We start from the raw sequence: 15,013 nt of genomic DNA, 5'->3' as shown, positions 1-15,013 counted from the left end.
AGTATTTTATACGTAAGTAGTAAAACCTTAAAGTCGCATCTTAAGTGCACCGGAAGCCAGTGCAGGTGAGCCAGTATAGGCATAATATGATCAAACTTTCTTGTTTTTTTCAAAAGTCTAGCAGCCGCATTTTGTACCAACTGTAATCTTTTAATGCTAGACATAGGGAGACCCGACAATAATACGTTACAGTAATCGAGACGAGACGTAACGAACGCATGAATAATGATCTCAGCGTCGCTAGTGGACAAGATGGACCGAATTTTAGCGATATTACGGAGATGAAAGAAGGCCGTTTTAGTAACACTCTTAATGTGTGACTCAAACGAGAGAGTTGGGTCGAAGATAATACCCAAATTCTTTACCGAGTCGCCTTGTGTAATTGTTTGGTTGTCAAATGTTAAGGTGGTATTATTAAATAGATGTCGGTGTCTAGCAGGACCGATAATCAGCATTTCCGTTTTCTTAGCGTTGAGTTGCAAAAAGTTAGCGGACATCCATTGTTTAATTTCATTAAGACACGCCTCCAGCTGACTACAATCCGGCGTGTTGGTCAGCTTTAGGGGCATGTAGAGTTGGGTGTCATCAGCATAACAGTGAAAGCTAACACCGTATTTGCGTATGATGTCACCCAGCGGCAGCATGTAAATACTAAAGAGTGCAGGGCCAAGAACCGAACCCTGGGGGACTCCGCACGTTACCTTGACATAGTCCGAGGTCACATTGTTATGGGAGACGCACTGCATCCTGTCAGTAAGATAAGAGTTAAACCACGACAATGCTAAGTCTGACATACCAACACGTGTTTTGATACGCTCTAATAAAATATTATGATCGACGGTATCGAAAGCGGCGCTAAGATCAAGAAGCAGCAACATAGATGACGCATCAGAATCCATCGTTAGCAGTAGAGCATTAGTCACTTTTGCGAGGACTGTCTCCGTAGAGTGATTTGTCCTGAAACCGGATTGAAAAGGTTCACAGAGATTGTTAGTCACTAAGTGTTCATTTAGCTGCTGTGCAACAATTTTTTCGAGAATTTTCGAAATTTTAGAATGTTAAAGGCCTACTGAAATGAATTTTTTTTATTTAAACGGGGATAGCAGATCTATTCTATGTGTCATACTTGATCATTTCGCGATATTGCCATATTTTTGCTGAAAGGATTTAGTATAGAACAACGACGATAAAGATTGCAACTTTTGGTATCTGATAAAAAAAAAGGCTTGCACCTACCGGAAGTAGCGTGACGTAGTCAGTTGAACATATACGCAAAGTTCCCTATTGTTTACAATGATGGCCGCATGAAGTGAGAGAGATTCGGACCGAGAAAGCGACAATTTCCCCATTAATTTGAGCGAGGATGAAAGATTTGTGGATGAGTAAAGTGCAAGTGAAGGACTAGTGGGGAGTTGAAGCTATTCAGATAGGGAAGATGCTGTGAGAGCCGAGGGTGACCTGATATTCAGCTGGGAATGACTACAACAGTAAATAAACACAAGACATATATATACTCTATTAGCCACAACACAACCAGGCTTATATTTAATATGCCACAAATTAATCCTGCATAAAAACACCTGCGTGTTTGTTATGCTAGCTCCTAGCTCCTCTGCTAGCTCCTAGCTCCATAGAACACGCCAATACAATTCAAACACCTGATCAACACACACAATCACTCAGCCCAAAAGACAGTTTACCTAACCCAAGGTTCATAAAGCTTATATATTTTTAAAAAGTTACGTACGTGACGCGCACATACGGTCAAGTTATCGAATGTTTAGCAGCCAAGGCTGCATACTCACGGTACCTGATATTCAGCTGGGAATGACTACAACAGTAAATAAACACAAGACATATATATACTCTATTAGCCACAACACAACCAGGCTTATATTTAATATGCCACAAATTAATCCTGCATAATAACACCTGCGTGTTTGTTATGCTAGCTCCTAGCTCCTCTGCTAGCTCCTAGCTCCATAGAACACGCCAATACAATTCAAACACCTGATCAACACACACAATCACTCAGCCCAAAAGACCGTTCACCTAACCCAAGGTTCATAAAGCTTATATATTTTTAAAAAGTTACGTACGTGACGCGCACTTACGGTACGGTACGTGTTATGCTAGCTCCTAGCTCCTCTGCTAGCTCCTAGCTCCATAGAACACGCCAATACAATTCAAACACATGATCAACACACACAATCACTCAGCCCAAAAGACCGTTCACCTAACCCAAGGTTCATAAAGCTTATATATTTTAAAAAAGTTACGTACATACGCAAAAAAAAGCCAAAGCTGCATACTCACAGTAGCACGTCTGCGTCTTTGTCATCCAAATCAAAGTAATCCTGGTAAGAGTCTGTGTTGTCCCAGTTCCCTACAGGCGTCTGTGTATCCAAATCAAAAGTCCTCCTGGTTAGAGTCTCTGTTATCCGAGTTCTTCCATCTTGACTGCATCTTTCGGGAATGTAAACAAAGAAGCGCCGGCTGTGTACTGTTGTGGCTGACTACGTTCGAAAAATACGTCCATTTCGCACCGACAACTTTCTTCTTTGCTTGCTTGGCTTCCTTCTCCATAATGCAATGAACATGATTGAAACAGATTCACGAACACAGATGTCCAGAATACTGTGGAATTATGAAATGAAAACAGAGCTTTTTCCTATCGGCTTCAATGTGGAAGGCATACCCGTGTTCGCCGGGCTACGTCACGCGCATACGTCATCCGCAGAGGCGTTTCGAACCGGAAGTTTAGCGGCAAATTTAAAATGTCACTTTATAAGTTAACCCGGCCGTATTGGCATGTGTTATAATGTTAAGATTTCATCATTGATATATAAACTATCAGACTGCGTGGTCGGTAGTAGTGGGTTTCAGTAGGCCTTTAAAGGTGGCTTCTATTGGGCTCTGCCTCAATTCATTAGGTATTTTTTTTAATATAATATAAACTCCCCACATCAATGTCCAAATTCATTAACATATTTTTTTTCTATGTTGATCCAGTCTTTATCTGCAGAAGAATGAAATAAGTGGCTTGCTTGTTCACAACCGAAGGAGATATAATAATGTAAAAAGTTTGGTAATTGTAGTCCTCCTTTATCTTGTGTACAAGACAACCTTAAGTATGAACAACTGGCCTTCTTTCCACACCATATAAAATGTGATATCATTGTATGTATTTTCTTAAACCAACTTTTATTAATTAGGACAGGCATCATTTTCAGTATATAATTAACTGCTGGCAGTATACTCATTTTTACTCTGTTCACCCGACCCCAAAGTGATATTTGGAGACGTGACCAGCGTTCCATTTTGGATTCTATCTTATTTTTTAAATGTTTAAAATTTAGATCTCTGCTTGTATAAAGGTTTGGTGTAATGTGTAGTCCTAGATATATGATTTCTGCCTCTTTCCATTTAATTTTGGAGTTCTGAACTTGGGATTTCTTGCAGTGTTTATTAAGTGGTAATATTTCACATTTGTCCCAATTGACTTTATACCCTGATAAACAGCCATATTCAGTGATCACATTATTGATATAGTGAAGAGAGGAGTTAACATGTTAACAGGTAGAGAATTATGTCGTCACAATGCATCGATAGCTTATTATACTGAGAGCCAATTTTTATACCATGAATATTATTTGCACTTCTTATTTTTGCAGCTAAGGGTTCAATAACCAAATTAAATAATAATCCAGATGCAGGACATCCCTGTTTTACTCCTCTTTTTAACGAAAAAGGTTCTGAAATATAATTATTGGTTTTGACTGATGCCATGGGCCTTGTATAAAGCATCTTAATCCATTGTATATAATTATCTCCAAATCCAAATTTACGTAATGTGTTTGTGTTGTTTTAACTTCATTTAATAGTTAAAACTAATTTAAATTATTGTAATCAGTTGATAAAACATTGTCCTTTACAATTATAAAACTTTTTACAAAAATCTACTACTCTGCTTGCATGTCAGCAGACTGGGGTAGATCCTGCTGAAATCCTATGTATTGAATGAATAGAGAATCCTTTTGAATCTTGGCAAAAATCTTAGCCACACGATTATCAAATGTAATAGGAAAATTAATTCATACTGAACAAACTGGCTTCATGGAAGGTGGACAATCTTCAGACAATACAAGGAAATTGTTTAATGTTTTTTACTATGCTAGAAGTCTCCCTTATCCCACAGCAGTATGTACTGTTGATGCGGAGAAGGCATTCGACTGCATAAACTGGTCATTTATGTTTTTGCACATTACGTACATTTGGATTTGGAGATCATTTTATACAATGGATTAAGATGCTTTATACAAGGCCCATGGCATCAGTCAAAACCAATAATCATATTTCAGAACCTTTTTCGTTAAAAAGAGGAGTAAAACAGGGATGTCCTGCATCTGGATTATTATTTAATTTCGTTATTGAACCCTTAGCTGCAAAAATATGGTATAAAAATTGGCTCACAGTATAATAAACTATCGATGTATTGTGACGACATAATTCTCTACCTGTCACATGTTAACTCCTCTCCTCACTATATCAATAATGTCATCACTGAATATGGCTGTTTATCAGGGTATAAAGTCAATTGGGACAAATGTGACATATTACCACTTAATAAACACTGCAAGAAATCACAAGTTCAGAACTCCAAAATTAAATGGAAAGAGGCAGAAATCATATATCTAGGACTACACATTACACCAAACCTTTATACAAGCAGAGATCTAAATCTTAAACATTTAAAAAATAAGATAGAATCCAAAATGGAACGCTGGTCACGTCTCCAAATATCACTTTGGGGTCGGGTGAACATAGTAAAAATGAGTATACTGCCAGCAGTTAATTATATACTGAAAATGATGCCTGTCCTAATTAATAAAAGTTGGTTTAAGAAAATACATACAATATCACATTTTATATGGTGTGGAAAGAAGGCCAGTTGTTCATACTTAAGGTTGTCTTGTACACAAGATAAAGGAGGACTACAATTACCAAACTTCTTACATTAATATATCTATTTCGGTTGTGAACAAGCAAGCCACTTATTTCATTCTTCTGCAGATAAGGACTGGATCAACATAGAAAAAAATATGTTAATGAATTTGGACATTGATGTGGGGAGTTTATATTATATTAAAAATTGATGATGGACTTAAACATTTTAGATGAAAGAGACATATCATGGAAGGATTTTTGGAAAAATGCCAATAAGCCCTTTATAATCATTAAAGATAAGTTGACTCAATTGAAGATCTTGAATAGATTGTATTTTACATCTTCTCAGCTGTTTAAAATTGGTGTAGTAGATAGCAAGTTATGTATGAAGTGTCGGGCAGCTGAGGCAACTCTTGTTCATTTATTGTGGGAATGTCAGAGAATAAAAGAGTTATGGTTGAAAACAACAAAAGAAGCAATCACAGTCCTTAATATTAACATCCCAATGACACTGCAAACTTGTATTCTTGGGGATCTCCATCAATTTAGTAACGTGTCATCAAAGAGTAAAAATGCATTTCTTTCAATATGCATAATAACAAAAAGTGTAATAGTAAAAAAATGGATAGATGTTGATAGTCCAACTCATAATGACTGGTATAAACAAGCTATGGAGATGATATCAGTAGAAAAAAATGCATTTAGTTTAGATAATAATGAGTCATATATTGGAATATGGGATCCATTATTTAAATTTGTTTTAATTATTAAATGAACCAAAATATGACTTATTATATCATTGTGGAAAATATTGGACACAGTGTGTTGTCAAGCTTATGAGATGCGATGCAAGTGTAAGCCACTGTGACACTATTGTTCATTTTTTTTAATTGATTTGTTTGTAATGATAATATCAATGAGGGATTTTTAATCACTGCTATGTTGAAATTGTTACTAATATTGATACTGTTGTTGATGATATTCATTTTTGTCTTACTACTTTTAGATTGTTCCGTGTCATGTTTGTGTGTCCTCAATTGCTCTCAATTGCTCTGTTTATTGCTATTCTGAATGTTGCTGGGTCGGGTTTGGTTTTGAAATTGTATTGCATTATTATGGTATTGTTGTGTATTGTTTTAATACAATTTTTTTTTTAAATAAATAAAAAAATCGTTTTTGAATCGAGAATCGTGTTGAATTGAAAAAAAAAATCGATTTTGAATCGAATTTTGACCCCAAGAATCGATTTTGAATCGAATCGTGGGACACCCAAAGATTCACAGCCCTAATATATATATATATATATATATATATATATATATATATATATATATATATATATATATATGTATGTATGTATGTATGTATGTATGTATGTATGTATGTATGTATGTATGTATGTATGTATGTATGTATGTATGTATGTATGTATGTATGTATGATGTATGTACAGTATATGTATATATGTACAGTATATGTATATATGTACAGTCATGGTCAAAAGTTTACATACACTTGTAAAGAACAATATGTCATGGCTGTCTTGAGTTTCCAGTAATTTGTACAACTCTTATTTTTTTGTGATAGAGTGATTGGAGCACATACATGTCACAAAAAACATTCATGACGTTTGGTTCTTATATGAATTTATTATGGGTCTACTGAAAATGTGCCTGAATCTGCTTGGTCAAAAGTATACATACAGCAATGTTAATATTTGGTTACATGTCCCTTGGCAAGTTTCACTGCAATAAGGCGCTTTTGGTTGCCATCCACAAGCCTCTGGCAAGCTTCTGGTTGAATTTTTGACCACTCATCCTGACAAAATTGATGCAGTTCAGCTAAATGTGTTGGTTTTCTGACATGGACTTAATAATAATGGATTAGATTTTATATAGCGCTTTTCTATTTTTAAATACTCAAAGCGCTCACAGAGAAGTGAGAATCCATCATTCATTCACACCTGGTGGTAGTAAGCTACATTTGTAGCCACAGCTGCCCTGGGGTAGACTGACGGAAGCGAGACTGTCAGTTTGCGCCTACGGCCCCTCCGACCACCACCTATCATTCATTCACCAGTGTGAGCGGCACCGGGGGCAAGGGTGAAGTGTCCTGCCCAAGGACACAACGGCAGCGATTTGGATGTTAAGAGGCAGGGAGCGAACCTGCAACCCTCAGGTTTCTGGCACTGGCGCTGTACCCACTACGCCATGCCGCCCCGACTTGTTTCTTCAGCATTGTCCACACGTTTAAGTCAGGACTTTGGGACGGCCATTCTAAAACCTTAATTCTAGCCTGATTTAGCCATTCCTTTACCACTTTTGACGTGTGTTTGGGGTCATTGTCCTGTTGGAACACCCAACTGCGCCCAAGACCCAACCTCCGGGCTGATGATTTTAGGTTGTCCTGTAGAATTTGGAGGTAATCCTCCTTTTTTATTGTGGTGTTCCTGGGATTAAAGGCCTCACCTTTTCTCATCCAAAGATATTGCTGGGTATTGTGGACAAACAGCTCAATTTTTGTTTAAGCTGACCACAGAACTTTCCTCCAGAAGGTCTTATCTTTGTCCATGCGGTGTCAGATGAAACACAAATTGAGCTGTTTGGCCACAATACCCAGCAATATGTTTGGAGGAAAAAAGGTGAGGTCTTTAATCCCAGGAACACCAGGCCAACCGTCAAGCATGGTGGTGGTAGTGTGATGCTCTGGGCCTGTTTTGCTGCCAATGGGACTGGTGCTTTTCAGAGAGTAAAAGGGACAATGAAAAAGGAGGATTACCTCCAAATTCTTCAGAACAAGCTAAAATCATCAGCCCGGAGGTTGGGTCTTGGGTGCAGTTGGTCATTGTTCCAACAGGACAATGACCCCAAACACATGTCAAAAGTGATAAAGGAATGGCTAAATCAGGCTAGAATTAAGGATTTAGAATGGCCTTCCCAAAGTCCTGACTTAAACCCATTGAGAACGTGTGGGCATTGCTGAAGAAACAAGTCCATGTAACTAAATATTAACATTTCTGTATGTATACTTTTGACCCAGCAGATTTGGTCACATTTTCAGTAGACCCATAATAAATTCATATAAGAACCAAACTTCATGAATGTTTTTTGTGACCAACAAGTATGTGCTCCAATCACTGTCACAAAAAAATAAAAGAGTTGTAGAAATTATTGGAAACTCAAGACAGCCATGACATTATGTTCTTTACAAGTGTATGTAAACTTTTGATCGCGACTGTATACATTACCATTTTCTTCAGCACAAGAATTTCTACACCACCAACATCACGTAACATATCAATGCAGGAACGTATTGTATCAACACCTGCTTTTTAAATTTTAAACAAGTCAACTATCTTTGCAGTGCATGGTGCAATGCAAATGTTATGTCATCATCTTGTAAAGACCACATAGATCCATCACTGTGTTTCTATTAATTACAATGAAACTCAGCTGGAAATAGTATGGCATTTATGTGCAGAGTACAGACCTTTTACATGATATATCATATAAGATATATAATTAAAAATCAATAAAGTCAATTCGCATGTTAGGTGGGTGTGCTTGTACGCAAGGTGTGTACAAGCAGACGGTGACTAGCTCCCTGTCAGCGGATGCTATCTTGCTTCAGAGCAGATTTTTTTATGCATTATTTAATTTCTTACATTTTTCACTTTTTTAAGTGGATTAATATTGGCCTGTAGATCACTGGATCAATAGGAGGACGGTTGATGAAGTGTGACAGTTGCGACTTGTGATTAAAGAACGTTCACTTCAAACTGACACTAGCTCTTATTAGCATGTGTGACTTTAAATTACTTTTTAGGAGGAAATATTGTTGTGTTACAAACTTTTGTGTGGTGATTGTTCCTTATTTGTGATTATTCCAAGCGAATTATCAGGGCATATCTTTTTTTTAATGCGTTGCAATGGCACTTAAATAAAGTAAATGAGACAGCGCTTGTGTCATATTTACAATGATCCGCTGAATTAAAAAAAAAGAATACCGATAGCCATATTATTTCTCCAAAATCTTAACCGTCCTCTTGGACTGACCCAATTAGGAACCGGTACCACAAAATACCAGTACTCGGTATACATCCCCACTTATGACACTTTTATGAGCATGTACATTTTAGATCCTAAAAGTTAGTGTGTACAGTCAATCTTAAAATTGGCAAGGGTTATAATTTAAGATATAAATTGTTTGGTTAAACAAAATACCCTTCCTGCAGAGTACCAGTCTGCATGATACATTATTTGTTGATGTTCCATCATGTTTTTTTTTACTCCAATTTCCCATCAAGAGGGCCAACTCTTGTTTAGCGTCTTCCATGTTGACTTGGAACTGTTGAACTGCACTTATGCGCATGCGCAACAGTAACACTACTTGGACAAACTGCGCAAAACTAGCCAGTGACGTTTTAGGAATTGATTGTGCACAGCAGATTGGTTTATTATTTCAAAATAATTAACCAATTAATAATAATGAAGGATTAATCTGTATTCATAAATTCATTTTAAAATACATTAAAATACTTGGCATTTGCCAACAACCAGATTCTGACTGTTGGCCTGTTTTTTTCATAGGACCCAGATGCCAGCTATGATGTAAATGATGGAGACTCAGACCCTCAGCCTAGATACACACAACTTAATGACAACAGGTTGGTATCTGCATGTTTCTTTCTTCTTCAGGCAGCTGACATTTAAATAGGCTTCTGGTTGGCATTGCTAAAGAAGGCTAGAGATGTCATTCATCAAAGTCTATCCCATTTAAGTGTTCAAAGGATTTAAACGGTGTGCCATTCCAATTCCTTTTTGCATTTCAAAAATGTACACTTCTTATTATAGGCCCTGTCCTCATTTCTATATTTGCATTGACCTTTTCGTTCACTCTGTACCACCTGGGTGTTTGCACCATATAGCTTTTGTAAGCAGAGTAAATCTACCCAAGGATTAAGGAAGTGTGTGAAGAAAACAGATTTGTTGAAGTAGCCTCTGCAGGTGGCATTAGATGTTGCTTACCACCCCAGTGATGTCTTGCAGAAAATTGAATGAATTAAGTCATCAGAATCATGAAAGAGACTAAATCCCTTGGCTCAGAATGAACCAGCCTAGTCTCCCCTTTAGTCCATAATCTGTACTACTTCTGACTTCTCCTTACCTAAGTTTTTATTTATTTATGATATAAGGCTCTAGCATGAATGAACCTCATGGCCAGTATTTGCCTTACAAATAGAAAGTTATAGATGTAGTTCTGTTTACCCACTGAAATTATGATATTTTATGAAGAGTATTATATCTGTCATTGCAAGCTGGACTGCTTTAAAATCAATGCCGTCAACAAATGAATCTACATAAAAGACATCCATCCATCCATCCATCCATTTTCTACCGCTTATCCCTTTCGGGGTCGCGGGGGGGGGCTGGAGCCTATCTCAGCTATAATCGGGCGGAAGGGGGGGGTACACCCTGGACAAGTCGCCACCCATACCCATGTTAAATCAAAGCTACAGAAAATAGCCGATTAATAATGCCGAATATACCTGCTTTTTATGGTCCTATATAGTACATTAAATGTGTAATATAATGGTAATGACTGTGTTGCGGCCTGTTGCTTTTTCTTCCATCGTGTGTGTTTGTTTACGTAGGTTGGTGTTTAGGAATTGCACAAATCGGAAGTGGGTATTAAAACCTGCAGTAAACAGTGCATCTAGAGGTATTTACAGCGCTTCACTTTTGCTACATTTTGTTACGTTACAGCCTTATTCCAGAATAAATTAATTTTGTCCTTAAAATTATCTCTTTTTTTTTTCCTGTCCCTAAAATTCTAAACACAATACCCCATAATGACAATGTGAATAAGTTTTTATTCAAAATTTTTGAAAATATATTAAAGATAAACAAGTACATACATATTCACAGTCTTTGCCATGTTGAAGCTCAAAAGTGAGCTCAGGGCATCTTGTTTCAACTGATCATTCTTAAGACGTTCCTGCAGCGTAATTGGAATCCACCTGTGGTAGATGTCTATATATAAAGGTCCAACACATGACAAACCAAGAATTAAGTGGAAGGAATTGTCTGTAGACCTAGAGGGCCGGATTGTCTCGAGGCACACATCTGGGGAAGGGTACAGACAAATATCTGCTGCCTTGAAGGTCCCAATGAGCAGTCTTCTCCATCATTCGTGAATGGAAGAAGTTTGTAACCACCGGGGCTCGCTCTTCCTAAAGGTATGAAAGACTTAGCCTTTTTTTGGTTTAACTCCTATCTTACTGACAGGATGAAGTGCGTCTTCCATAACAATGTGACCTCAGAGTATGTTAGGGTAATGTGCGGAGTTCCACAGGGTTCGGTTCTTGGCCCTGCACTTTATAGCATATATATGCTGCCGCTAGGTGACATCATACGCAAATACGGTGTTAGCTTTAATTTTTGCTGATGACACCCAACTGTACATGCTCCTACCGATGACCAACACACCAGATTTTAGTTACCTGGAGGCATGTCTAAATAAAATGAAACAATGGATGTCCAGCAACGTTTTGCATTTTAACGCTTAAAAAAAGGAAATGTTGATTATCGGTCCTGCTAGACACCGACACTTATTTAATAATACCACCTTAACATTTGACAACAAAACATGTAAACAAAGCGACTCGGTAAAGAATCTTGGTACTCTCTCGTTTGAGTCACACCTTAAGAGTGTTACTAAAACAGCCTTCTTTCATCTCCGTAATATTGCTAAAATTCGTCCTATTTTATCCACCACACACGCTGAGATCATTATTTATGCGTCCGTTACGTCTCGATTACTGTAACATATTATTTTCGGGTCTCCATATGTCTAGCATTAAAAGATTACAGTTAGTACAAAGTGATACCGCTAGACTTTTGACAATAACGAAAAGGTTTGATCATATTATGCCTATACTGGCTCACCTGCACTGACTTCCTGTGCACTTAAGATGTGACTTTAAGTTTTTACTACTTACCTATAAAATACTAAATGGTCGAGCTGCATCCTATCTTGCTGATTGTATTGTACCATATGTCCTGGCCAGAAATCTGTAATCAAAGAACTCCGGCTTATTAGTGATTTCCAGAGCCCACATCTGCAGTCCTTTCCAGGGTTTCACGTTGTTTCTATTGGGTTTAGTTTTTTTTGCCCTGATGTGGGATCTGAGCAGAGGATGTCGTTGTGGTTTGTGCAGCTCTTAGAGACATTTGTGATTAAGGGCTATATAAGTAAACTTGGATTGATTGATTAATATAGCTGTCTGGCCATTAAAACTGAGCGATCGGGGAGAAGGGCCCTAGTCACAGAGGTGACCAAGAACCCGATGGTCACTGTCAGAGCTACAGCAATTCTCTGTGGAGAGAGAACCTTACAGAAGGACAACTATCCCTGCAGCAATCCACCAATCAAGCCTGTATGGTAGAGTGGCCAAACGGATACCATTTCTTCGTAAAGGTTTGCCAAAATGTACCTGAAATCTCAGACCATGACAAAATGTTCTGGTCGGATGAGACAAAGATTACACACTTTGGTGTGAATGCCAGATGTCAGGTTTGTAGGAAACTAGGCATTGCTCATCATTAGGCCAATACTATCCCTACAGTAAACCATGGTGGTGGCGGAATCATGCTGTGGGGATGTTTTCAGCAAGGGAAAGATGAATGCAGCAATGTACAGAGACATCCTGGATGAAAACCTGCTCCACAGCGCTTTTGAACTGATGATGGTTAATTTTCCAGCAAGACAACAACCCTAAGCACACAGCCAAGATATCAAAGGAATGGCTTAAGGACAACTCTGTAAATGTTTTTAAGTGGCCCAGCCAGAGCCAAGACTTGAATCCGATTCAACATCTCTGGAGAGATCTGAAAAGGGCTGCGCACTGACACTTCCCATCCAACCTGATGGAGCTTGAGCGGTCCTGCAGAGAAGAATGGGTTAAACCGCTTAAAAATAGGTGTACTAAACTCATGGCATCGTAATCAACAAGACTGGAGGCTTTAATTTCTGCCAAAGGAGCATCAAGTATTGAACAAAGGCTGTGATTAGTTAGTTTGTTTTGTTATAAATTTGCAAACGTTTCTGTAAAAAAATTGTTTTACATTGTCATTATGAGGTATTGTGTGTAGACAAAAATGTATTTATTCCATTTCAAAATAAGGCTGTAACGTAACAAAATGTGGAAAAAGTGAAACGTTGTGAATACCTTCCGGATGCACTGTAAATCCAGCATTAAACACACATTTTCCACTTAAAACAGCAGTGTTGCTGGTTTAACTATAATTGATTATTGTTTATTAAATTGTGTATGGGTGCCAGAAATTACTGTCAAAACCTTACATTTTGCAACCTGTTGTAAAACAATGTGCGTAAGAATCGCTGTGGAGCCGTTACATACTTTGACAGTCTCAACCAAAGCATACTTAAGCACCTCTTGCGGCACATTTTGGCCTAGAGCCCAGCTTAGACACTTGCTATTGATATGTCTCCCCTGCTGCACCTTTACCCAACACTCACCCCTCAGCCCTTGTCTCTTGCCACCCAGCTCCCGATGCCTGCCCATGGCAAGACCCAATGAGTGTTTGTGCTGGATCTGAGTCCCTTGTCTTAGCCCATGTCCACACAAACAGGGATACTTTAAACAACGCACGCCCAGGCTTAAAAGGATTACCATTCACACAAGTATAGTATAGCATGTGCTGCTACACAAAATAAAACTAACTATCGTGGGTAAATAAATGCATTTAATCATCAATTAGTGATATATTACATACACAGTGAAGTGTACATGTTGTTTCTTTCTTCAGCCCACACTAACAAAAAGCCCAAAAAACAAAATTCTCAGTGCCAAAAACGTGCATATGCTGACACACAAAATAAAACAAACTTGTGGAAATGTAATGCATTTAATCATAAATATAGTGATGTATTACATGTACAATGAAATGCACATTATCTTGAACATTAGCCCTCACTAACAAGGAGCCCAGCAAATTTAAAGAACCGCACGTGTGCTGCTACACAAAATAAAAAACTTTTGTGGAATTACAATGCATTTAATGATCAATAAAGTGATAAGGTGAATCCGAAAGTATTCACAGCGCTTCACTTTTTCCACATTTTGTTACGTTAGTCTTATTCCAAAATGGGAAAACAAAACATTTTTGTACACAAAATTTTACACACAATACCCTATAATGACAATGTGAAAAATGTTATTGTTAGGAATGCTCTTTGTAGCGGAGGTTGTGACCCGAAAAAGCAGCAGACGGCGGGCAACGTGCAGGTACATGGGTGTTGAATTTTAAAAGGTCCAAAAATCCAAAGTGGAGTGCAGGGTTATGCACATAGCAAGCACAGGGAAACTGTGCAAGAAAAATAACTGAAGAGAGCTAACAAGAAAAAAAAGCAAAACAAGAAATAAAAAAATGCCACAAATCGTGAGAGTTCTTCTGAACACCAAGACGCCAAACATTTGGAATGATCCCACCACCAACAAAGAAAAGAGACTGGCTTAAAAAGCCCTTCAACACCAGGTGAGACAATCAACACAAACAAGCCGCAGGTGAGGAGGGGAGCACTCAGAAAGAAAGTAAAGCTAGCGCAAACAAAATACAAACACAACAAGAAGTGGAACCAAAATAAGAGCGTAAAACAAGAAGGAAGCCAAAAACACAGGAAAAACACAGGCACAAACATGTTTATATATAAGGTGCCACACTTAAATAAACCATATGTTAGAATTGCATGTCAAGTCATCATTAAATGTCCCTGATATGTCAAAAGGCATTAATAAATCATGTTCCTTTCGAATACCTCTATAACTGATAACAGTCGTGCAGCCAGGATATGCTCATTTCAAAATTAGATTTACGCCCCAAAATGTTATTATTTTCATTTCTGTGTCCCGCCCTCCACCGTTTTACCAATTAGAAAGTCTGTGAGTGTGTTACATCTAGGTTGCCAGTTACGCACCGCCATCTTCGTCTAGCTACTGCCACTGGTAAAGTTACTAAACATGTCTGACCTTAGTAAATCTAAA

The 15,013-nt window shown here is 37.9% G+C and overlaps 1 protein-coding gene across 2 annotated transcripts in view; it reads left to right on the top strand.

Moving 5' to 3' along the window:
* furina (furin (paired basic amino acid cleaving enzyme) a) overlaps window positions 1-15,013 on the top strand; it is a 221,868-nt gene that overhangs the window by 136,698 nt on the left and 70,157 nt on the right. For both annotated transcript variants that reach the window (XM_062027377.1, XM_062027385.1), the window contains exon 6: window positions 9,537-9,613. In XM_062027377.1, the coding sequence (XP_061883361.1) occupies window positions 9,537-9,613 (77 nt within the window). The remainder of the gene's footprint in view (window positions 1-9,536; window positions 9,614-15,013) is intronic.

This window comes from Entelurus aequoreus, linkage group LG02 (genome assembly GCF_033978785.1).
Source record: "Entelurus aequoreus isolate RoL-2023_Sb linkage group LG02, RoL_Eaeq_v1.1, whole genome shotgun sequence".
NCBI lineage: Eukaryota > Metazoa > Chordata > Actinopteri > Syngnathiformes > Syngnathidae > Entelurus > Entelurus aequoreus.
This window is presented reverse-complemented; position numbering and strand designations above follow the sequence as displayed.